At 43.4% G+C, this 26,454-nt stretch overlaps 2 protein-coding genes across 2 annotated transcripts in view; one reads left to right on the top strand and one right to left on the bottom strand.

The window, feature by feature from the left end:
* The window catches only part of LOC110523013 (rho GTPase-activating protein 39-like), a 187,976-nt gene extending 186,882 nt beyond the window's left edge, over positions 1 to 1,094 (bottom strand). The window contains exon 1 of the mRNA XM_036978529.2: positions 952 to 1,094. Coding sequence (XP_036834424.2) covers positions 952 to 962 — 11 coding nt within the window. The 5' untranslated portion in view covers positions 963 to 1,094. The remainder of the gene's footprint in view (positions 1 to 951) is intronic.
* An 8,896-nt stretch (positions 1,095 to 9,990) lies between these two features.
* Positions 9,991 to 26,397, top strand: mcm3l (MCM3 minichromosome maintenance deficient 3 (S. cerevisiae), like). The gene is made up of 17 exons (XM_021604492.3): positions 9,991 to 10,176; positions 10,277 to 10,389; positions 14,768 to 14,976; positions 15,161 to 15,291; positions 15,409 to 15,647; positions 15,806 to 15,914; positions 17,866 to 18,019; positions 18,247 to 18,378; positions 18,638 to 18,846; positions 19,980 to 20,154; positions 20,251 to 20,377; positions 20,535 to 20,685; positions 23,206 to 23,346; positions 23,462 to 23,547; positions 25,476 to 25,552; positions 25,731 to 25,803; positions 26,093 to 26,397. Exons 1-17 carry the CDS (start codon positions 10,117 to 10,119, stop codon positions 26,301 to 26,303), a joined length of 2,397 nt encoding a protein of 798 aa, XP_021460167.3. The 5' UTR covers positions 9,991 to 10,116; the 3' UTR covers positions 26,304 to 26,397.
* Positions 26,398 to 26,454: the final 57 nt, after the last annotated feature.

Raw genomic sequence — 26,454 nt, 5'->3', positions numbered from 1 at the left:
AGCCATGGAGCAGGTCTACCTCCAGTTCACGCTGTTTGGTTGCAGATGTGGAAGCAGGAGTTGGAGCCAGTGAGGTATTTTTCTCTGTTTGATAAACATGCTCGAATTTGCATTAAGTTCTATGCACTCGCGATACAAATGACTGTTGTAATTTACATACGGGTGAATGACCCCTGCAACACATTTAATAGGTATAAATTATTAACTCTTACTGACTGAGCGAATAGGTTGGTTCGGAGCATATAACCTCACTAAAAAGGCATGTGTAGTCTAGGCTATTCTCATTTGAACTCCCATGTAAACAGGTGTTTTTACCTTTTTGGAATAGCCCATAGCTGGCTGAGCGTGGGGGCAAATAGGAGTGTTCTTATGGTTCTAGATGTGGCATCCTCGGCTCGCGGGTTCCTTCTCTCTCGCAGATGGTTAGCAAGCCATCGAAATGCTGAGAGTTGGATTGCTAGCCCTGCCCAACTACCCATCATATCGGTGTAATAACCCCAGAAATGCGTAATACCACAAGTTTCACTAGCTATGGTTTCCGGTAAAGCATATCAACTACAAAACAGTGTAGGTGTTTGTGTTGTCAGGTGAGATTCAAGGCTGAGGGAAAAAACAGGTGCATTCACAGTGCTGCAAACACCCTCACAGAAAAACAGATGCTGCTCGTGCCGCTGGATCTTGAGTTTCACACACTGAAGGGCTGGACAGGTCAAGTCCTCCAGCTACCCGGTAAAGATGGCCAACGGGAGTAACATGACCACATAAACGAATAAACTGACCGAGAGGCAGGATAGCTCAATTCCCGGTAACATTAGCTAAGAAAAAACAGCAGATATCCTTTTGCCTCAGCTTAGTCCTGGCTAGGTCGCCAACGAAGAAGCATCGCTACAGAATACATTTCATTGGACACATCAGCGACGTAAGAATATAAATCGTTTCAGGCTTACTTACCGCTCTGCCATTTTACCGGTAGTTCCCAATTAAAATCCGTTAGTAATAATAATCCCCACAACGTCATCCATGTTGCCAAAATCGCTGTCTCCGCAGTCACCGAACTACTACTGTAGCTCTCTCCTCGATGGAATATGGTGCACGAACTCTCTCCTAGCACGCAATGCCCGCTTCTCCGTCACTGAGCTGACGTCACCCAGTTTCAACCAAGAGCGCCCGAACTGCGTTTCCATAGCAGCACGGAAATGCCAGGATTCCGACTCCCGAGTCTAGAAATAAGTATTAATCGTCTGATAGAATGAACCAACAACAACCCGCAACAAAATATGTGACAAAGTCCGTAATTCTCAAGGAAAACCCGTCCAAACACAAAACAGAAGTAATTCAGCCATTAATTTATGAATTCATTCAACTTTCATCCATAGGCCTGTTGTGTCGACTTTCCCACCGAATTTCAAATTTTTTAAATACCTTATTTGGTAGTTTCTCGCAAGTTATGCTATGTATCTTCAAACATATGAATCCGCGATCGCCTTTTGCTATAGTGGGGTACATCAATCTGGTATAAACGCATTTGTTCTCAGTTCGGGGAGTAAGAGACCGAGCGCTCTGAGTGGGGCTGGATTGCTGCTAATGATGGGCATCTGCTGCTCTGTGTCTGGAGCCTGAAGAGTGTGAAAGCAGCGCCCCCTAGTGTTCATGTGGGTTACAGACAACTCCACAGCCCTGATTGCAAAATGGCAATTTGCTTCAAACCTAGTGCTCTTTGGCTGCATTTACACAGGCAGCTCAATTCTGATTTTTGTTCAACGAATTGGAATAAACTGATCTGATTGGTCAAAAGGACAATTAGTGAAAAAAATATCTGAATTGGGCTGCCTGTGAAAACATACTTCATGACTTCTGCAGAGTCATCAAACGAGCAAAATGATAATGTAGGAATAAGGTGGAATCATATTACACAGGCACCGACCCAGAAGTGGCACCGACCCAGAAGATTGGGTGAATTCACTCTCAGAGGCCGACGAGAGTAAGGTCTTTAATCAGGTCGACACCAGCAAGGCCGCAGGGCCCGACGGTATTCCAGGGCGCATTCTCAGAAAATATGCAGAACAGCTGCCAGGCATATTCACTGTAATTTTCAACCTCTCTTTGTCCCAGTCTGTAATTGTCACGACTTCCGCCGAAGTCCGTCCCTCTCCTTGTTCAGGCGGCGTTCAGCGTCACCGGCTTTCTAGCCATCGCCGCTCCATTTTTCTATTATCCATTTGTTTTGTCTTGTTCCATTCACACCTGGTTTGCATTCCCCAATCACACTACATGTATTTATTCCTCTGTTCCCCCTCATGTCTTTGTGTGAAATTATTTATGTCTTATGTCTTGTACGTGTAACAGTACTCGTCTTGCGTTGTGTACAATCAGTCATCGACACGGAACTCCAACATGTAGCACCAGTCATGTAGCTTTATTCGCTGGTTTGGTGCTTGTTCACTAGGTAGTTACCAAAATAATACAATTACAATATACCATATAATATATTTAACAATGTACCTGTTAGGAACTGCACAAAATTGCACGTCATGCAATGCACGTCTCACCATCCAACTCTGCACTCACACACTGTACAAAATATATGACCCCCCCCCCCCCCACCAGGCACAGTAAGTTGCTAGCTAGTACTGGCGGGAATTCTTTACTACAAAATGCACAACAAATTGATGTACAGTGCTTTGCAACCAACAACTTACCGCTGGTTTGGTGCTTGTTCACTGGGACGATTCTAACTGGAACATCCCCCCTCGTAAGCAAGCTACGCAAACCAGCCAATAAGATGCCATGTTGAGTAGGTGAAGGCAAAACAAACTCAAACCAAAAACCCATTGGCTTAACAATAAAGTGGCAAGGGGAATCACCAATATAACCCTGTTACACTCCCCCCTACTGAATTCCACTTGCCAAGAAAAATAACAAAATACAAAACGGCACTGTGCAAACATACCAGATACAGACACTCAACATATGTACAGAATAATCCAGAGAGAAAAATATATATACTACCTAATAGAGAGAACTAAAAGGTAAAGCTGTGTATATCAAGGATGCAGACCCTGCTTTAAATCAGTCACTAAATATTCCAGTCATTAGACTATTCTCCTTGAGAATTAGAGTGAAAAGCGGTTGATCAAACCCCTTAGCCCTCATAGGTAAACATGCCTGTCACATGTTAAGTACACTCAGTGACTTTAAAACATCCAAGTAATAAAATAAACCACCATAAGAGACTTTATCATATCCGTCACATTACCATCCTGCAACCTCTAATCACGGTCACAATGATGTAAAAGCAAAACAAATAAAATATGTCAATACCATTGACCCTCTATTCACATATTTAACCTTCAAGAGCTAACTTTCTGCTGATTCATAATCTCAATCAGTCTTGACACTGGTTTAAATAGCCTTCCTGCCCTTGACCTAATATGACCCCGACTACCTTCAACTGCATAAGGGGTAATAGTGTTGTGTACTGTTGCAATAGTGTGTCCGTCAACACAGTCAGTACGTAACTGATCAGGTAAGGAATGATCCGCGTTTGGTAGGTCAGTACGGATATCGTAAGCAGACTGGTCAATTAGCTCACTCACTACACTGTTACAGTCTCGGTCAGATTCTTGAAGACTCTCTGATCGAGGCAGACCTTCCAGCTGCAGTATATCATCCACGGAATCCAAAGGTGGAATATCCTGAGCATCCAAGGATCGCACATCACCCTCCAAGCTTGTGTCACCTGTTCCTTCAGAAGACAACTCTGACACCCACACTCTGGTTCTGTACTCAGCACCATCATCCACTGCAGTAATGGATTGCACTTAAAGATAAGCGACAGTTCAGCATTAGGGCAATGTCTGATAAACATGACTGTGAGCTCACGAGATGGGTCTTCAACACTTTTTTTCTGTCTCTTTAGACAATCTTCAGCAACCTCCATAGCCCTGTTCAGTCTGAGCCAATATTCAAATGGTTGTTCATCAGTCAGAGGTAATGTGGCATAAAAGTCAGCAAGGGGCATGCTTGAAAAAACAGTGTCACTAAAATGTTGTTTCAGTATGTCAAAGATGGGACTCGGGCCTTTAGATAAATCAATGGAGGGATTGCTGCGTATGCCAACTTTAACAACATCGCGGGCCCTTCCCATTAGCCTGCCCATAACCTCAACTGCTTGGTCCATCACAGACACGCCCCTCTTACGCATGTAAACCATTACCATATCCTCCCACTCATGCACTGTGCACTTTTCAGAGCCATCCCCCCGAAAGTACACCGGTTCCCTGATATCAGACTTCAATACCAGGTTCAGGCCTGACACATCCATACCCCTCGAGCTGCATACACTCCCCATAACATTGTCCCCAACATGTCCAACAATTGCCTTTGACTCCAAACAGGAGGCAATGTTCTCCCCAATGGAATGACCAATCTGCTGTACTATGTCTGCTATGAAATCCATGGAGACCTCCCCACTCCCTGTATTTGGCAAAACTCTTTCATACACATCCTTGGGGCGTGTCCATGGGTAAACTATCATCAAAACCCTCCAGTTTGGGCATAGGTGGAGAAGTAACTGGAATTTTGGCTGAACCCCTACCAACAGATGGTGACAGATTAAATGACAGGAAACCCCTACCTCTCCCAACACCTTCCATTTTAACAATGGGAAATCAACACCCTAATAAAAATGTAAATAGCAAAACATGTATATATATATATATATATATTTTTTTTTTAAACCTCACGTCAAAATCTAACCTATATCTAGTACACTGGTAACTCACCCTACTTATATCAGATATACATTAGAATTGCAAATAAACAAGTAACACAAAAGTTATCATTTATCTTTGAAGAGCCTCAGCCAAAGAAATCATCAATTTCGATAATAAAACGTTCTAGTGGCGCCCTCTTGTGGCGAAATGTGATATCGCCATAAACTGCACCAGCAACGTCTTATCTGATTTTTCAACAGCAACCACGGCGAAGTTCTGAGATGGAAATCCAGCGAAGGATGATCCGATCCAGAAGAACGGTCACGGCACCACTGTAACAGTACTCGTCTTGCGTTGTGTACAATCAGTCATCGACACGGAACTCCAACATGTAGCACCAGTCATGTAGCTTTATTCGCTGGTTTGGTACTTGTTCACTAGGTAGTTACCAAAATAATACAATTACAATATACCATATAATATATTTAACAATGTACCTGTTAGGAACGGCACAAAATTGCACGTCATGCAATGCACGTCTCACCATCCAACTCTGCACTCACACACTGTACAAAATATATGAACCCCCCCCACCAGACACAGTAAGTTGCTAGCTAGTACTGGCGGGAATTCTCTACAACAAAATGCACAACAAATATTCTCCAAAAACCGCTGCATCTTATGTGTGATGTTCGAATAACATTTACAAACAATTTTATATAAATTGTACATTTAAATCATCACTTGAGAGTATAAAAATCACTTGATGTACAGTGCTTTGCAACCAACAACTTACCGCTGGTTTGGTGCTTGTTCACTGGGACGATTCTAACTGGAACATCCCCCCTCGTAAGCAAGCTATGCAAACCAGCCAATAAGATGCCATGTTGAGTAGGTGAAGGCAAGACAAACTCAAACCAAAAACCCATTGGCTTAACAATAAAGTGGCAATATAACCCTGTTACATACGCACTAGGCTAAGCGTTTGTTATTTTCCGTGTGTTTTCACAAAGCTTATTTGTATTGTTATACATTTATGGTGTGTGACTATTGTGCGCGCTATACACTTTGCCTTGTTGGCTGGAGGAGATTTTATATCTGTATATCTTTCCTGCCGTAATAAAGTGTGCCTGTTCACGACTCTCTGCTCTCCTGCACTTGACTTCAGCACAAGTGCGCACACGCCTGACAGTAATCCGCACATTTTAAGATGACCACCATCATTCCTGTTCACAAGAATTCTAAGGCTTTATGCCACATCTGTAATCATGAAGTGCTTTGAAAGGCTGGTTATGGCACACATCAACTCCATCATCCCAGATACCTCTTGACCCACTCCAATTTGCATACCACCCCAACAGATCCATAGATGATGCGATCTTAACTGCTCTCCCCACTGCCCTCACCCACCTAGTTAAAATGAATACCTTCAGTTGAAGTCGGAAGTTTACATACACTTAGGTTGGAGTCATTAAAACTTGTTTTTCAACCACTCCACAAAATTCTTGTTAACAAACTATAGTTTTGGCAAGTAGGTTAGGACATCTATTTTGTGCATGACACAAGTAATTTTTCCAAAAATTGTTTGCAGGCAGATTATTTCACTGTATCACAATTACAGTGGGTCAGAAGTTTACATACACTAAGTTGACTGCGCCTTTAAACAGCTTGGAAAATTCCAGAAAATTATGTCATGGCTTTAGAATTTTCTGATAGGCTAATTGACATAATTTGAGTGTACCTGTGGATGTATTTCAAGGCCTACCTACTTTGCTTGACATTATGGGAAAATAAAAATAAATCAGCCAAGACCTCAGAAAGGAAATTGTAGACCTCCACAAGTCTGGTTCATCCTTGTAAGCAATTTTCAAATGCCTGAAGGTACCACGTTCATCTGTACAAACAATAGTACGCAAGTATAAATACCATGAGACCATGCAGCAGTCATACCACTCAGGAAGGAGACGCGTTCCGTCTCCGAGAGATGAACGTACTTTGGTGCAAAAAGTGCAAATCAATCCCAGAACAACAGCAAAGGACCTTGTGAAGATGTTGGAGGAAACAGGTACACAAGTATCTATATCCACAGTAAAACGAGTCCTATATCGATATAACTTGAAAGGCCGCTCAGCAAAGAAGAAGCCACTGCCATAAAAAAAGCCGGACTACGGTTTGCAACTGCACATGGGGACAAAGATCATACTTTTGGGGGAAATGTTCTCTGGTCTGGTGAAACAAAAATAGAACTGTTTGGCCATAATGACTATCGTTATGTTTGGAGAAAAAATGAGGAGGATTGCAAGCCGAAGAACACCATCCCAAACGTGAAGCACGGGGGTGGCAGCATCATGTTGTGGCGATGCATTGCTGCAGGAGGGACTGGTGCACTTCACTTCAAATAGATGGCATCATGAGGGAAAAAATTATGTAGATATATTGAAGCAACATCTCAAGACATCCGTCAGGAAGTTAAAGCTTGGTTGCAAATGGGTCTTCCAAATGGACATTTGTACTGACTCTACACACACGCACACCCACTCACACAATGATCATATGCACTACTGCTACTCTGTTTATCATATACTATACATATCTACCTCTTTCACTCCTGTTACGTTCCCCAGTTTCTGTGTTGTAGTTTGTGTATTTGAGTGTGTTTCAGGAGATGGCTTCCTAAAATCCCGCAGCAGCTGATTGGTCGACTCCACAATTAATTGGAGAGCAGACCACGCCCCCTCATCAGGACGCAGCTGTCTCCAATTTCCAATGCCTTCAGAAGCTATAAAAGCCAGTGTTCTGTTGTTCAGGGGAGAGATGGATTGTGATATAGATCATTGCAGAGGGGGGAGGTTCATTGCAGAGGGGTATAGCATGTTGGTCGTTGGTATGTACTATGTTAGTAGTTGTTGGTAGCAGCTTTGGTATATTCTGTGTTTGTTGCTTTGTCAGAGCTTCTTTAATGGCCTGAGTTTTTCTCAGTTTTGTTGTGAAGTGGATTGTTTAATATTCTGTTTAATTTGTTCACAAGGGGAAGGCACCTAGGGAGTGCTTAGGCAAGAGGCCCGCGGGCATACATATACTCGTAGTATATTCACTGTCTAGGCACACTAGGTAAGACCTGGGTGGACCACCCCCTGTGTTTTGGTTAGGGCACCAGGTGGTGGTAAATAGTGGGTAGGCAGGTAAGGTAGGAGTGAGGGCTTTGAGATTTACTTTCTTTGTTTTGGGTCCGTCTAGCCCCTTTTCCCCATATTACCGTGACGGAATAAATTCCTAGTAAGCGGTGAATTCTGCCTTTTGTGATCCTTACTCGCACCTACAGTCCATACCTCTTTCGCTTCATGTTGAGTTGTAGCAGGGTGTTGCGTTCCCTCTTCAGAGGTGTGCGTAACACCAGTATCCCTGCACATTGTAAATATGATATTGACCCTGTATATGGTATGCTTTCTCGTTCCTTTTTTTTTAAATGTTCTACCTTATGCAATACTGAACAAAACTACAAACGCAACATCAAGTGTTGGTCCCATGTTTCATGAGCCAAGTGAAAAGATCTAAAATGTTCCATATGCACAAAAAGCTTGTTTCTCCCAAATTTTGTGCAAAAATTTGTTTACATCCCTGTTAAGCATTTATCCTTTGCCAAGAGAAACCATTTACATGACAAGTGTGGCATATCAAGAACCTGATTAAACAGCATGATCATTACACAGGTGCACCTTGTGCTGGAGACAAGGCCACTATAAAATGTGCAGTTTTGTCAACACAATGCCACAGATGTTGAGGGAGTGTGCAATTGGCGTGCTCACTACAGGACTATCCACCAGAGCTGTTGCCAGAGAATTGAATGTTAATTTCTCTACCGGAAACTGACTCAAGTCATATTAGAGAATTTGGCAGTACGTCCAGCCAGCCTCACAACCATAGACCACGTGTCACCACGACAGCCGAGGTGTTCCACATCTGGCCTCTTCACCTGTGGGATCGTCTGAGACCAGCCACCCAGACAGATGAAACAGGAGTATTTCTGTATGTAATAAAGCCCTTTTGTGGGAAAAACCAACTCTGATTGGCTGGGCCTATGCCCTCCTAGGCAAACCCATGGCTGCGCACCTGCCCAGTCATGTGAAATGTATAGATTAGGGCCTTATTTATTTAGACTTATTTCCTTATATAACAAATTCAGTAAAATCGTTAATAGTTGCATGTTGTGTTTAAATTTTGTTCAGAATATTTTCAGTTTAACATTGTTATTGATTACTGCATTGTGATTAGAGCTAGCAAGAAAGGCATTTCACGGTATTTGTGCATATGACATTAACACTTGAATATTTGGGTGTATGATACTTTTGGTAAATAGACTCCAATCCATTAATTTAACCTAAAATGTGCCAAATCGGTGTGCATTTCAATTAAGTGGATCCCTCATCCTCTGCTTCTGTACTGATCGGAAATAACTGGACAGTTGAAAGCAAATCCCTTGTAAAGATCCACCACATTGCTTTCACCTTTCCTGATTCTTCTAATTAGTGCAAATGAGGGATGAAGGCCCAACTACTGAGATGCACCAAAAATTATCTATTATATTGACAAGCGCGGCGTGGCAATTCTAACGACGGAAATACTTATCCTCAACAAGGGGGATCGATTCATCTCGCCCGGGCACACGTGTAGGCGTGTTTCACACCGGCATAAACCAGGCGCTGTGCCCCACTCTGTCCGAGGGCGAAGTCGGCTCAAAACATTAACTAGTCATGAGTAGGATACTGTGTTTTCACACGCAAAAGTGATTGCTTTTGATAGAAACGCTTTATATGACTTCCCAATGAAAACTATTTTGAAAATTAAAACATTGATTTTATGGAAAAGATAAATATGTTTCTGGATGATGCACCAGGCTGTCTTGTTGCCAACATGACAGTGGCTCAGATTACTGTTCGATTCGCCCCAGGCCAGATTAATCGAACCCCCTCAATGAACCCCCTCAATGATTGGAGATCAGGTGGGACCATTCTAGCCAATGAGAGGGAAGATACGCGTTGTTATACTCAACATTGCCAGAATGCCACGTGCATCCATTTATAGCAGTATATGTTTAACCGTTTAAACATTACGAAATTTATATTTAATCAAAAAAAGTCTCACGTAATTCTACTCTCATATACCTCCTTACAAAAAAGGGTTTATCTCACATAGACAGATTTTGGCAGAATAAATCCTATCGATTCGCCTGTTCCTTTCTGCATGCACTCACCCTGATTAGAAGTGTAAAATAACACCTGTAGATTTCTCAGTCCATCACACCTGCACATTTAATTACCCCAACCTGAATCTGGCCACGGCTTCTTGCCAGACTACAGTTTACCTGGAGGAGAAGTTGTATTTGCCCTGGGAAGGAGTTGAGATGGAAGATCTGGAACTGAGAGAGGCGCAGAGAGAATACTTGGACTTTCTGGATGACAATGTAAGTACAGAGGATAGTAGAATGTGTTACATAAAAATCAATCAAAAGTGCGGCTATTAATGTGAGGCAATGTAAGATGTGTTGCTTATTTATTTTGTAGCAAGATCAAGGAGTTTATCATGAGAGGGTCAGAAGTATGGTGTCAGAAAACCGGTGCCGCCTCATCGTGAACATCAACGACCTGAGAAGGAGGAACGAGAAGCGGGCCAAAGCGTGAGTATAGACCCTGACAAACAAACCCAGTTATTACTCGAGTTTCTCACGTTGGACATTGAGTGAAGAGGAAATTCCCATCTTTTGGAGGGCAGTGTAAGTATTTAACTTAGTAACTAAATGTTTTTCAGCCCTTAGCCTTGATTAGGGTTTTAACCTCTCATTTTACATATCGAATCATGGTTATACCTTTACAAATTGTCAGTGCTATCCGAGATCCTTACAACGTCCATAATCTTGATATTAAATGTAAATTCCAATTAGGCGGAGAGATTAAATGTAAAGTACAATGGGGGGGACTTCCCAAGGATACCTAATAGCACGTATCATTTCAAAATGCCCCCCCTATAGGTTCAGAGATCAATCACAATGTGATTAGAAAACGGAAAAAGCGGTTGTTGCACATGTTTTCAGGGGAAGTGGAAGAGGCAGTGACACAACTTCTGGGTTTGACCACTAAACCCACAGGTGCAACATCGAGACTTCCTGGAAGGCTTGAGTAACAGACCAGGTTTTGAGAAGTGAAAAATTCCTCCTTAGTAGTTAAGTTTTGCCAAATCTGAAGGCATAACCTAGATTCAAGCCAATTTCATAAGTAGTTGAACATGTTATTACTCCAAACTTGTGAAAGTGACAAACTGACATGTTTTAATTTTAGGCAAAAACTACTTTTATATCAAAGGAGTGCCTTTGATTTGATGGCCTGCACGTGTAGTTTGGCTCAAGATGATTGTTAGACCAACTCACAATGACTACAAGTGAGATCAGGGATTTCTATTGGAAAATCTGTTCTATCCCACCATACTGTACAGCCTTTGTTAACAAGGCAACATATCTTTACTCCACATTTACTGGATTGGTTGAACAGTGCAGGGAAAAAAAGTGGCCCTAAACCCCATTTTTTGAAAATTATCCCACCCCAACCATGTGAAAAAAATTGTAACAGTATTTCTGATTGTCTTAACTCTCTGTATACTTTTAATGTGGGGCTGTGACAGTTACTTGCAAATGAGTGACATAATGTCTTAATTCACCACTACTAATGAGATGGGTGTGCTTGATGCTTGTTACGTTTGCTCTTCTAAGTCAGGGGACGTGGTTGTTTAATCTCTGCGGTCACATCCAATCTGGATCGATATTTGGTTTTAATGCAGATGATGCTTTCAAAAATACATGGTAGAATCATGTCAATTATCTTCAGGTCGATGCTCTAGCAAAGGGGCCCGGGTTCCTGAGTTGGAATGCCCAGTTGAATGACAGTTCAAAATTATTTTTCCCAGTCGGACCCCCCCAGAGTTCCCAGTTAGTGACCCATGAATGTGTTGTCTGCAGCATTCGGTCACATGACAGCTCGTTCAGCTGTTCAATTTAATTTACCAGTATGTCAACTGAGCCAGGGATCACAGTCAAATGGAATGGAAAGTAGGTCCCAAAATGGTCTTTCCTAGCATTGGAGGTGAGCAGCCATCACTCATGTGGGACGCTTACTGATGCTGTTTTCTGTTAGAAACATGCACAGCCGAGGGAAGGGGGCATGGTTCGCATTTGAAATACTATCTCTTCAATAAGTATTCTTTCCTCTGAATCCACTGACTCGGTCGCTCGTCTGTAGAATGTTTTTGTATTTCCCCTGCATGCTTGCGTTCAGTTTATCAAATACACTGCCGTAAAAAAGTACACTGAACAAAAATATAAACACAAATTAAATAAAAGATCCCAGAAATGTTCCATATGCACAAAAATCTTGTTTCTATAAAATTGTGTGCACCAATGTCTTTACGTCTCTGTTAGAGTATTTCTTATTTGCCAAGGTAATCCATCCACCTGACAGGTATGGCATATCAAGAAGCTGAATAAACAGCATGAACATTACACAGGTTCACTTTGTGCTGGGGACAATAAAAGGCCACTCTAAAATATGCAGTTTTGTGACGCATGTCATCCAAAAAGTTAGACTTTTGAATCATCTGTCCACAGAACATTCTTCCAAGATTCTTGATGATCATCATCCAGATGCTTCCAGGAGCTGTTTGGTGAACTTGAGTCAACTTTTTGGATGACATGGGTCTCGTTATGCCTTGCAAAAAACCAAACACTGCATTCAACAGTAAGAACCTCATACCAACAGTGAAGCTTGGTATTGTGATGGTTTGGGGATGCTTTGCTGCCTCAGGACCTGGAAGACTTGCCTTAATAGAAGGAACCATGAATTCTGCTCTGTATCAGAGCATTCTACAGGACAATGTCAGGCCATCCATCTGTGATCTGAAGCGCAGCTGGGTCATGCAGCAAGACAATTATTCTAAACACACAATCAAGTCTTCATGAAAATGGCTAAAAGGCAACAAATTTGAAGTTTTGGAATGGCGTAGTCAAATCCAGACCTTATCCCAATTTGAGATGTTGTGCAGGACTTGAAACGAGCGGTTCATGCTTGATAACACACAAATGTTGCCGAGTTACAGCAGTTCTGCATGAAAGAGTGGGCCAAAATTCCTCCACAGCGACATGACTCAACTACTACATTAACCGTTTGGTTGAAGGTGGCACAACCAGTTGAGGGTAAGGGGGCAATTACTTTTCCCACACAGGGCAATTGGGTGTTGCATTACTTTGTTTATGTTATTGTTATTTGTTCCCTATCCAATATTAGGTTTTAGTTGGAGATCTGATAACATTCAGTATCAAAAATATGCGGAAGTTAGAAAGGGGGCAAATACTTTTTCACAGCCCTGTATCTCTGTTACATAGGCAAGGATAAATTTTGTCATGACAGTCAACCAAGTATTTTTTTTATTTATTTTTTTACCTCCGTTGTGAATGACAACAGATCCCCTCTCAATGTGAAAAATCTGCCCAACACTCCTCGATAACCACCAAGTGTGAAATATATTTATCTAAAATATAAATACAACAATTTGGATGACTGGATGTCAGACTATCCCGCAGGTGAAGAAGCCGGATGTGGAGGTCCTGGGCTGGCGTGGTTACACGTGGTCTGTGGTTCATTCCTGCAGTGAGCATGCCAATTGCACACTCCCTCAAAGTGTGAGACATCTGTGGCATTGTGTTGTGTGACAAAACTGCACATTTATAGTGGCCTTGTATTGTCCCCAGCACAATGTGCACCTGTGTAATGATCATGCTGTTTAATCAGCTTTTTGATATGCCACACCTGTCAGATGTATTATCTTGGCAAAGGAAATAAGCAAATGTGTGCACAAAATTTGAGAGAAATAAACTTTTTCTGCATATGGAACATTTCTGGGAACTTATTTCAGCTCATGAAACATGGGACCAACGCTACATGTTGTGTTCATATTTTGTTCAGTAAAGAACTGTGGTGGATGCCAAGTGGTGGATTGTCATGTTCTGATAACATCGCCACATAGTTTTGCCAACAGGCATGCGCAGTGGATGTGGTTTGATGTAGTTATAATGCAGCAGGTAACTTCGATTGTTATCTGAGTTCTGTATTAAGCTCTTTAGCCGCTAGTTCCTCTCGGTGTATCATAAAATGCTTCCATATGAAACTAGAGTGTAGCGGTCTGCCAGCCATAGATGGATCCCTATCTGTGCAAAAGCCTACCATTCGATTCCATGGAATCTGTTTTTCGTCAATATAGCCTCGCAGCACTCTGAACATCCAATCTCCTGTGCCGTTCCATGCTCGGAAATTGTGAGAAAGATGTGTCCTCGTGAATAGCATCCTCGGACATGTATAGCGATTTTGGGGGGTGACCTGTGCATGGGCATCTCGGCCCTCAAAGCTATCGTCCATTTGGAGAGCATAAGCCGGGGAGTTTCTGATTGCTAGCAAAAGCATAAATTCTGACAAAGGTGTTTCTGTGAGTTTGTGCATCTGCCTCCCCACACATGGTGAAAACAATATCATTAGTGGCCGGTTATATCAGTCTCTGCAATAGTGTCATCGTGTAGTGGGAATGATACAAGTGCAACGGTCAAGTGTGGCCTTTTCCCATGATCTAAGGGCTTTCTCTGGTTGAACTTTACATTTTGATTCATTTTCATTCAGATTAAGGTTAACCAGAATATTATGTATTTTATTTCTTTTTCAGGATTTTGGAAATTCTCACGACACCATTATCATATCAGGCGAACCCACATGGGGTCGCAACCCCTAGCTTGGGAACTGCTGAGTAACTGAATTTCTTGTTCACTTAATTTTTCTCATCAATTCATGCACCTTGTTGGAGAGCGAGGTAGCGGCAGTGTTCCATTCCCTTTATTGATCCTTGAGTGACAAATGCCAAGTGGTGGATAAAATGTTGTAATTGGTTTGAGGCCTGTATACCTGATTTTGTTTAAAATAAATGAGAATTTGTTTATAAAATAGACTTTTAAATACTCTTTTCAGATTGCTGAAAGACTCCTTCATTGAACTCGTTGCTTTCCAAGGAGCTCTGAAGGACTTTGTTGCGTCCATCGACGCAACCTACGCCAAGCAGTTTGAGGAGTTCCATGTGGGGTTCGAGGGTAGCTTTGGAACCAAGCACGTGACCCCTCGAAACCTCGCGGCACGATATCTCGGGAACCTGGTTTGCGTGGAAGGAATCGTTACCAAGTGTAAGTATATAATGAATTTGAATGGCTCATTATCCAGTTGTATTCAGATTGATCAATTGACCATTCTTTACCACGCAACCTTTCTTGGTTCCTCCTTATTAGAATTACACTACTGCAATCCCATTCAACGGATAGGCTACTCAAAATAACTAACAGCCTGCATGTGTTTCTGTCATTGTGGTAGGTTCTCTGGTGAGGCCTAAGATCACCCGTAGTGTCCACTACTGTCCAGCCACTAAGAAAACCTTGGAGAGGAAGTACACTGACCTGACCTCCCTGGACGCTTTTCCTTCCAGCTCCATATACCCTACCAAGGTGTGTAACTGTGCAATTTTGAATGGTGCTCTATCCCTCCCCATGCTCCCCTATCTACAACATTCCTGCTACAGATATCACACAAACTTCTTTGCCACCTCTCTCCTTGGTCTATAGGATGAGGAGAACAACCCCTTAGAGACAGAGTTTGGGCTATGTGTCTATAAGGACCACCAGACCCTGACCATCCAGGAGATGCCTGAGAAGGCCCCTGCCGGACAGCTCCCCCGCTCTGTGGACATAATCGCTAACGATGACCTGGTCGACAAGGTCAAACCGGGCGACCGTGTTCAGATGGTTGGGATCTACCGCTGTCTGCCGGCCAAACAAGGAGGCTTCACCTCTGGCACCTTCAGGTGGGTGGGTGTGGGAACAGGTCTATATGTGTTCTGCTTCCAAATAGTTTTGATGAAGGGTTGGGGTAAATTTCAATTCAGGAAGTAAATAAAATAAGTCCTGTTGCTTTTCAATTATCCTTTTTATTTTAGTGAACACAACCTTCTGTTTAATGCAGGACGATTCTGCTGGCCAATCACGTGAAGCGGATGAGTAAAGAAATCGTGCCAACCTTTTCTGCTGAAGATATTAATAAAATCAAGAAGTTCTGTAAAGCCCATTCTAAAGTAAGTCACTGACTCTAAAGCGTCTTGCATTGAACTCTGATGGAAAACTCTACTACAGTATCTTGTGGTAGAGCATTTTAAATGACGATAAAGGTGTTTCATACAATCAGACGATCGGATCACTTCTTGGCATGCAAACTGTTACATCACATTTGGTATACAGTGCATTCAGAAAGTATTCAGATCCCTTGACTTTTTCCACATTGTTACATTATACTTTTTCTAAAATGGATTAAATGTTTTTCCTCAATCTACACACAACTCCATATTGAAAAAGCAAAAACAGGTTTTTAGACATTTTTGCAAATGTATTAAAAATAAACTGAAATATTACATTTACGTAAGTATTCATACCCTTTACTCAGTACTTTGTTGACGCACCTTTGGCAGTGATTACAGCCTTGAGTCTTCTTGGGTATGATGCTACAAGCTTAGCACACCTGCATTTGGGGAGTTTCTCCCATTCTCTGCAGATCCTCTCAAGCTCTCTCAGGTTGGATGGGTAGCGTTGGTGCACAGCTATTTTCAGGTCTCTCCAGAGATGTTAGCTCGGTTTCCAGTCCGGGCTCTGGCTGGGCCACTCAAGGACATTCAGAGACTAGTCCTGAAGCAACTCCTGCATTGTCTTGGCTGTGTGCTTAGGGTTGTTGTCCTGTTGGGAAGTGAACCTTCGTCCCAGTCCGAGGTCCTGAGTGCTCTGGAGCAGGTTTTCATCAAGGATCGCTCTGTTCATCAAATCAAAATCAAATCAAATGTATTTATATAGCCCTTCGTACATTAGCTGATAGCTCAAAGTGCTGTACAGAAACCCAGCCTAAAACCCCAAACAGCAAGCAATGCAGGTGTAGAAGCACGGTGGCTAGGAAAAACTCCCTAGAAAGGCCAAAACCTAGGAAGAAACCTAGAGAGGAACCAGGCTATGTGGGGTGGCCAGTCCTCTTCTGGCTGTGCCGGGTGGAGATTCATCTTTCCCTCGATCCTGACTAGTCTCCTAGTCCCTGCCGCTGAAAAATATCCCCACTGCATGACGCTGCCACCACCATTCTTCACCGTAGGGATGGTGCCAGGTTTCTTCCAGACGTGACACTTTGTATTCAGGCCTAAGAATTCAGTCTTGCTTCCATCAGACCCTTTTGGCAAATTCCAAGCTGGCTCTCATATGCCTTTCACTGAGGTGTAGCTTCCATCTGGCCACTACCATAAAAGCCTGATTGGTGGAATGCTGCAGAGATGGTTGCCTTTCTGGAAGGTTCTCCCATCGCCACAGAGGAACTCTAGAGCTCTGTCAGTGACCATCAGGTTTTGGTCACCTCCCTGACAAAGGCCCTTCTCCCGCGATTGCTAAGTTTGGCCAGGCAGCCAGCTCTAGGAATAGTCTTGGCGGTTCCAAACTTCTTCCATTTAAGAATGATGGAGGGCACTGTTATTGGGTACCTTCAATGCTGCAGACATTTTTTGGTACCCTTTCCCAGATTTGTACCTCGACACAATCCTGTCTCGAAGCTCTACTGACAATTACTTTAACCTCATGGCTTGGTTTTTGCTCTGACTTGTACTGTCAACTGTGGGACCTTATGTAGACAAGTGTGCCTTTCCAAATCATGTCCAATCAATTGAATTTACCACAGGTGTACTCCAAGTTGTAGAAACATCTCCAGGATGATTAATGGAAACAGGATGCACCTGAGCTCAATTTCGAGTCGCATAGCAAAGGGGCTGAAAACTTAAGTAAATTAATTAGCAAAAATTACCAACCTTCTGTTGCTTGTCATTATAGGGTATGTCTAGATTGAGGATTTTTTATTTAATACATTTTTGAACAAGGCTGAAAAGTAACAAAATGTGGAAAAACTCAAAGGGTCTGAATGCACTGTGCACCAGTTGGCTCATTTGATACCAATGCTCTTCAGTCATACACATGTCAGTTTTCTGTGTCATGATTGTTTTCCAGGATGTGTTTGAGCATCTGAGCTGCTCACTGGCTCCCAGTATACATGGCCATGAGTACATAAAGAAGGCCATTCTGTGTCTCCTGCTGGGGGGCAACGAGACCATCCTGGAGAATGGGACACGTATCCGTGGAGACATCAACATACTGCTGATAGGTTAGTCTTATAGTCAACCATGGTCTAACCATGGTGGGAACTTCCTCTGGCTGGTGGGAACTCCCTCTAGCTGATGCTAACACCAATCCAATGCTTTCAAATCAATGACAGGAAGTGTGCAAGTGCACACTTTACACATTGTTGCACATCGGGATGTAGCTTAACATTGAACTCCATGCATGGCCTCTTCTGTTTGTCTCTAACCTGGTTGGTCTCTCTCTGGTCAGGTGACCCGTCGACGGCTAAGTCCCAGCTGCTGCGCTACGTCCTGCACACTGCTCCACGGGCCATACCAACTACAGGACGTGGATCAACTGGCGTGGGGTTGACCGCCGCTGTCACCACAGACCAGGAGACTGGTATGGAGAACTATTTGGGGATGTCATTTTTAATGATTGTGCTCTTGTTATTTGTCTGCATCCTGTTATTCCCGCTCCATCCACCTTCATAAAAACGGAGTTCCCGCAGAGAAAAATATCATTCTTGAAGCTGATACTCCTTCCTCTTCCACCTATTTACCATAATTATTATCCCACTCTGCATACCACTCACGCGATGCACACGCTTCTGTTCATACCCTTTCTCGCTATGTCTCCATCCCTCTCACTTCCTCTCCAGGTGAGCGGCGGCTGGAGGCCGGGGCTATGGTGCTGGCAGACAGAGGAGTGGTGTGCATTGACGAGTTTGACAAGATGTCTGACATGGACCGCACAGCCATCCACGAGGTGATGGAACAGGGCCGTGTCACCATCGCCAAGGCTGGCATATTGGCCAGGCTCAACGCCCGCTGCAGTGTGCTAGCCGCCGCTAACCCAGTCTACGGCAGGGTGAGGCGAGCTAATGCTAACCCAGTCTGTCTATATAATCTAAGACCATGTATAGTGCTGTGAAAAAGTATTTGCCCCCTTTCTAATAAAGTGATCTTGAGTGAACAAAAAAAACAATTACATATTTCATGAACAAATTTCTGCAACACCCATTGGCCCCTTACACTCGGAACTGTTGTGCCACCTTTAGCTGCAATGTCTGCAATCAAACGCTTCCTCACGTCGCCGTGGAGGAATTTTGGCCCACTCTTTCAGGCAGAACTGCTGTAACTGGGCAACATTTGTGGGTTTTCAAGCATGAACTGCTCGTTTCAAGTCCTGCCTCAACATCTCAATTGGGATAAGGTCTGGACTTTGACTACGCCATTCCAAAACTTCAAATTTGTTGCCTTTTAGCCATTTTCATGTAGACTTGATTGTGTGTTTGGAATAATTGTCTTGCTGCATGACCCAGCTGTGCTTCAGATCACAGACGGATGGCCTGACATTGTCCTGTAGAATGCTCTGATACAGAGCAGAATTCATGGTTCCTTCTATTAAGGCAAGTCATCCAGGTCCTGAGGCAGCAAAGCATCCCCACACACGTTGCTGATTTTAAAGCAGTTATGCATGGAAGAGTGGGACAAAATTCCTCCACAGCGATGTGAGAGACTGATCAACTACAGGAAGCATTTGGTTGCAGTCATTGCAGCTAAAGGTGGCAAAACCAGTTTGAGTTTAAGGGGGCAATTACTACTTCACACAAGGGAATTAGGTTTTGCATAACTTTAATTAGATAAATAAAACTGACTTATTCTAATATTAGGATTTGGTTGAAGATCTGATTAACATTCGGTATCAAAAAAAAAATTCACGGCACTGTATAACAGGATGTCACAGCTACTTGCCAATAATCCTCCATCTCAATAACTGGAATACATGGACTTTCCTCACCGCCTTCTTAATGCACCGTCATTGGGCTCGACCTGGACAAGGCTTTGCATAGGTTCGCCAATCTTGATCACATAAGTTGTTTTTTGGGATGCAAGTTCATTTGTAGGTTAGTAATTCTTTGTGTGGATCAATCCATTTTGTACACACTGTTCATGTCTCTGTGACAACCTATGTATGTTTTCTCTTACCTTTCCTTACAGTACGACCAGTATAAGACTCCCATGGAGAACATTGGTCTGCAGGACTCTCTGTTGTCTCGGTTCGACCTTCTCTTCATTGTTCTGGACCAGATGGATGCAGACAGTGACAGGAAGGTTTCGGAGCATGTTCTACGCATGCACCGCTACAGAGCACCAGGGGAGCAGGAGGGAACAGGTGGGGTACACTACTGACTAAATACACATGCTAATGCACCGTGGATTTTTGTTGCTCACTATCTGATCTGTTGATTGATGCCCCTGTACCCTGCAGCCATGCCCATGGGCAGCACTGTGGATGTGTTTGCCACGGAGGACCCCAACCTCACAGAATCCGCCGAACAGGAACTCCAGATCTACGAGAAGAAGGACAATGTCCTGCACGGACACCGGAATAAAAAGTATCCAGCAAAACCTCCATTATTACACACGTAGTACATTACACATTATGTTCTTATAGAACCCCCCCTGCCTTTCTTATAGAACCCCTGCCTTTTTCTGATAATCCATGGCTGTGTGTGTTAACCCCTTTTTATGATGGTGTCTGTCATCCTCCAGGGAGAAAGTAGTTACCATGGAGTTTATCAGGAAGTACATCCACGTGGCTAAGCTGGTGAAGCCTGTTCTAACCCAGCAGGCCTCAGACCACATAGCAGAGGAGTACTCCAAGCTCCGCAGCCATGACCAAGTGAACGCCGACTCAGCCAGGGTCTGTAGTACTTACATACACTATATTACCAAAAGTATGTGGTGGACACCTGCTCGTTAAACATCTCATTCCAAAATCATGGGTATTATATGGAGTTGTTGTCGTCCCCCCCCCCTCCCTGCTGCTATAACAGCCTCCACTCTTCTGGGAAGGCTTTCCCCTAGATATTGTAACATTGTTGTGGGGACTTCCTTCCATTCAGCCACGAGCATTAGTGAGGTCGGGCACTGATGTTGGGTGATGAGGCCTGGCTCGCAGTCAGCGTTCTAATTCATCCAAAGGTGTTCAATGGGGTTGAGGTCAGGGCTCTGTGCGGGCCAGTCAAGTTCTTCCACACCGATCTCTACAAACCATTTCTATATAAACTTCTCTTTGTGCAAGGGGGCATTGTCAGCTGAAACAGGAAAGGACCTTCCACAAAGCACAGAATTGTCTAAAATATCATTGTAAGCTGTAGCATTAAGATTTCCAGTCACTGGAACTAAGGGGCCTATCCCGAACCATGAAAAACAACCCCAGACCATTATGCCTTCCCCACCAAACTTTACAGTTGGCACTATGCATTTGGGCATGTAGCGTTCTCCTGGCATCCGCCAAACCCAGATTTGTTCGTCGTACTGCCAGATGGGGAAGCGTGATTCATTACTCTAGAGTAGTGGTCACCAACCGGACTTGTCAATTTCCAAGGCATTTCTAGTTGATCTCCAAACATTTCTGTAAAAAACCCAACAATAAAACCTTCTGTTCCTATTTTTTTTATTAGTCTCGGGCTGTTGGTGATAAGTGCAGCCAATTCAGCTTCCCTGCGCGCTGGGTAGTCAAACTGTTGCCATTTCATGTGTCTGAAGGTACAAACTCCGCCTTTTCAAGTGCACTATGCCTCTGCTGGCCAATCAGATTGCTCAGATGACCGAGTCTGCAGTAACGTAGCAGGCATAAAAGAAAGCTACGGCAAAATTGACTTCAAAACGTTTACAAACATGACTAGAGAGAGACTGTTAACGAATACAGCAGAGCTGCTGTTTTTGAGTGAGTTCATGTTTAATTTCTTACTCTGCACTGTCAACACTTTGTATTCAACACTTTTATAAACCAAAAAATGCATGTTCTTCCTATTTCCACTCATCGCTACAACAAGCAGTGCAGCAGTAAAGAATGAGTAGGAAAATGTATCTTGTTATAAGCGGCTTGGGTCTTTTTTAATATCAAGGAATATTTCACTTTCTCTGTTAATTGACGTAACAACATGAATTTGTCCATGAGGCAGAAGTAATGCGGTGCGACTCGTTTCGCCATCAGCTGGAAGACGGTGTACCTTTGGTCAGTGGAGGAAAAGGAGAGCGGAGGGATGTTGAGACGGTTCCTCAGTCTGCTGCGCTCTCCCTCCTCTGAGGCTGACCATCAGATGTAGGCACCATCAGCCCAGTAAAATAAGTAATACAACAATGGATCTATTACCAGTGTGATCATATAGCCTGCCTCAAATGTTGAAATATAATTTTAAATGTTCCAAACAATGCATTGGCAGATAAATTCAAGCAAAGCCAGTATGTGGTGATAATGTGTTGGGGCCTATAGCTTAGTGCACTAACCTCATTGCTACAACTGTTTTTAATAGGTTATTGTTGCATAGGCTTACATTTAAGTCATGGTAATAAAAAATCAGAGCGGTAGATCTCAGCATGCATTTTGACTCAAAGTGATCTTGACTCAGTTAAGGTTGACCACTGCTCTAGAGAGAGTTTCCACTGCACCAGTCCAATGGCAGCGAACTTTACACCACTCCAGCCGATGCTTGACATTACACATGGTGATCTTAGACTTGTGTGCGGCTGCTCTGCCATAGAAGCCCTTTTAATGAAGCTTCCGACCAACAGTTCTTGTGCTGACTTTGCTTCCAGAGGCAGTTTGAAACTCTGTAGTGAGTGTTGCAACCGAGGATGGACAACTTTTACGTGCTTCAGCACTTGCCGGTCCCGTTCTGTGAGCTTGTGTAACCTACCACTTCACTGCTGAGCTGCTGTTGCTCATAGACGTTCAACTTCAAAATAACTGCACTTACAGTTGACCGGGGCAGCTCTAGAAGGGCAGAAATTTGACGAACTGACTTGTTGGAAAGGTGGCATCCTATGATGGTGCCACCTTGAAAATCACTGAGCTCTTCAGTAAGGCCAATGTTTGTCTATGGAGATTGCATGGCTGTGCTTTTTATTTTTTTAATACCTGTCCGCAACTGGTGTGGCTGAAATAGCTGAATCCACTCATTTGATGGGGTGTCCACATACTTGTGTATCTTATCCGGCACTTTACTAGAGTCTAAAAGCTGTTTAGGAATTATGGAATACTTTTGTTATTATTGCATTGGGAATCCTTTCCTGATTGTTATGCCCAGTTAACAATCCTGTATGTAAAATGATGATACAGGCAATCAATTAATCATGGAAAAATGCACTATTGGTTTGGCAGTGTCTGCTTCAAATAGACATTGTACTTTGTGTTGATGGGTTGTCTGCCATGTAGACAATGCCGGTGACAGCCCGAGCGCTAGAGACAATGATACGATTGTCCACTGCCCACGCCAAAGCACGTATGAGCAAGACCACAGACTTGGTTGACGTAGAGGCTGCCCTGGAGCTCATGCAGTTTGCCTACTTTAAAAAGGTAACGTTGGGATCAAACAGTTTGACACTGGATACATTCCTTGGAGACAAAATGATTAACTTTATGGATAGGCTTTAATTCATGTTGCTATGTATACTGTCCTGTCTACATGTAGATTCTGGAGAAGAGGAGGAAGGTTGTCGAGGACGACATGGGTGTGACTCAGAGCCAGGAAGTGGCCAGTCAGAGGACAAGCACCAGGTCTGAGCCCATATTCAAAAAGCAGCTCTGACTAAGAATGCTGGTTATAGGATCAGTTCAGCATTTTGGCTCATAATGAAAAAAATATACAATAGATTGTATATCGCTCTTTTCACTAGGAGAATCTGAGGCTTCAATAAAAACAAACTAAATCAAATCTAGGGTTCTGGCAGGTCATGGATGATTTTCTTCTAGAGTGTCAGACGATGGGGGTGACCGTTCTAGTACCGTGCCTTGCAAAAGTATTCACCCCTCTTGGCGTTTTTCCTATTTTGTTGCCTTACAACCTGGAATTTAAAATGTTTTTTTTTTGGGGGGGGGGGGTTTATCATTTGATTTACACAACTTGCCTACCACTTTGAAGATGCAAACAACAAATAAGACAATCTAATTGAACTAGTCACCCCCCAAGTCAATACTTTGTAGAGCCACCTTTTTTGCAGCAAATACAGCTGCAAGTATCTTGGGGTATGTCTCTATAAGCTTGGCACATCTAGCCACTAGGATTTTTGCCCATTCTTTAAGGCAAAACTGCTCCAGCTCCTTCAAGTTGGGTGGGTTCTGCTGGTGTACAGCAATCTAAGTCATAACACAGATTCTCAATTGGATTGAGGTCTGGGCTTTGACTAGGCCATTCCGGGACATTTACATGTTTCCCCTTAAACCACTCGAGTGTTGCTTTAGCAGTATGCTTAGGGTCATTGTCCTGCTGGAAGATGAACCTCCATCCCAGTCTCAAATCTCTGGAAGAATGAAACAGGTTTCCCTCAAGAATTTCCCTGTATTTAGCACCATCCATCATTCCTTCAATTCTGACCAGTTTCCCAGTCCCTGCTGAGGAATAACATCCCCACAGCATGATGCTGCCACCACCATGCTTCATTGTGGGGATGGGTTTTCTCGGTGATGAGGTGTTTGGTTTGTGCCAGACAGTGTTTTCCTTGATGGCCAAAAAGCCCAATTTCAGTATCAACTGACCAGAGTACCTTCTTCCATATGTTTGGAGAGTCTCCCACATGCCTTTTGGCGAACACCAAATGTGTGTGCTTATTTTTTTTCTTTCAGCAAAGGCTTTTTTTCTGGCCACTCTTCCTTAAAGCCCAGCTCTGTGGAGTGTACGGCTTAAAGTGGTCCTATGGACAGATACTCCAATCTTCGCTGTGGAGCTTTGCAGCTCCATCAGTGTTATCTTTGGTCTCTTTGTTGCCTCTCTGATTAATGCCCTCCTTGCCTGGTCTGATGGTATTGGTGGGTGGCCCTCTCTTGGCAGGTTTGTGGTGCCATATTCTTCCATTTGGATTTAATGGTGCTCTGTGGGATGTTCAAAGTTAGATGTATTTTTTTGTAACCCAACCCTGATCTCTACTTCAAGTTTGTCCCTGACCTGTTTGGAGAGCTCCTTGGTCTTCATGGTGACTCTTGCTTAGTGGTGCCCCTTGCTTAGTGGTGTTGCAGACTCGGGCCTTTCAGAACGTGTGTGTGTGTATACTGAGATCATGTGACACTTAGATTGCACACAGGTGGACTTGAACTAATTGTGACTGGTTGCACCAGATCTTATTTAGGGGCTTCATAGCAAAGGGGTGAACACATGTGCATTCAGCACTCTTATTTTTAAACAAAAGTTGTTTTTTTTTCACTTCACCAATTTGGACTATTTTGTGTGTCCATTACATGAAATCCAAATAAAAATCCATTTAAATCACAGGTTGGAAAGGCAACAAAATAGGAAAAACGCCAAGAGGGATGAGTACTTTTGCAAGGCACTGTATAGACACAAGGGAACCTGATCCCAGATGAGTGCTCTTACTGAAATTTTTTGAATACAGGCTTATCTCAAGGATGTAGGAACTGGAGAGATTGGTTGCATCAGACTAGGTGTGAATAATCCTAAATGGCTGCCTTTGTCTCCTTTCCTTCATGACCAGGAAGCGTAAGGAAAACATGGACGTGACAGATGCTGGGGCAGAGTCTGACCCTTATGAGTTTGAGGATGAGGAACACGGTAAGGCGCGCGCGCGCACACCCTGCACGTACAAGGTCTGTCTGTACCCCACCTGGTCACCAATAGAGCTCAGTTCTTAGGGTTATAAACCATTTCTCCATCTGCACCATTGTAAATACTTTATTTTGATGACTAAGAATCATCATACATTTCTCATCACTCTCTTTCTCCCTCCTAGCCCAGTCTATTCTGAAACACAAGAATACTACCTCTCAGAGCCTGAGGACAGGACAGGACATCAGACAGGACAGGTACATCTCCCCTCTACTCCTTTTTATTTCAGTAACCTTAACTCTACTGGACCTTACTGGTCACAGAGTACTGCACCACTTAGCTACTCTACTGTCAGAACTGGTGATTTTAGAGGTAAGCTACACCTTGTCAGGGATTGGTACTGCTCAAACACTAAACCAAATCAACCTCTAAGCCTGTTGCAGGAAGAATGGCATGTAAAAAATGATTAGCCCATTTATCCGCTCTTCAGAGACAGTCCAGGTGGGATGACGTTTGTTTGTGTATTCTCAAACCCCTCCTGCCCAGGCTGAAGCTGTTTAAGGCTGCTCTGATGAAGGCCTTCCAGACTACACGTTCCCAGTCTGTAGCGGTGACGGAGCTCATGACCCTGGTCAATAAGACCACACACGGTCAGGACGACCCTGAGTTTGACGAGCAGGAGGTAGAGAAGCTGCTGGGGCGCATGCAGGCCGACAACCAGGTCATGATGTCAGAGGGCGTGGTCTTCCTAATTTAGAGCTGGGGCAGCCAATCACAAGAGCCAGTCCCAACCTGTCTGGTCTATTCATGGTCATCATGAACTGTCTCTAATAAATGGGTTGAGCATGAAATGTGGTCTGGAGTTTGTTCAAATGTAAATGTGGAGTTATTGAAAGGCCCTCTGTAAG

The sequence above is a fragment of the Oncorhynchus mykiss genome, chromosome 5 (assembly GCF_057628025.1).
Source record: "Oncorhynchus mykiss isolate SJ-2025 chromosome 5, ASM5762802v1, whole genome shotgun sequence".
Taxonomy (NCBI): Eukaryota; Metazoa; Chordata; class Actinopteri; order Salmoniformes; family Salmonidae; genus Oncorhynchus; species Oncorhynchus mykiss.
The sequence above is the reverse complement of the archived record's forward strand: the minus strand, read 5'-3'. Positions and strand labels throughout refer to the sequence as shown.

Coding starts and splice junctions, on each gene's coding strand:
- mcm3l (XM_021604492.3), top strand. CDS start 10,117: ATGGAAGATCTGGAACTGAGAGAGGCGCAGAGAGAATACTTGGACTTT. Junction 15,915..17,865: donor TCTGTAAAGCCCATTCTAAA/GTAAGTCACTGA, acceptor ATTGTTTTCCAG/GATGTGTTTGAGCATCTGAG. Junction 18,379..18,637: donor CACCACAGACCAGGAGACTG/GTATGGAGAACT, acceptor CTTCCTCTCCAG/GTGAGCGGCGGCTGGAGGCC.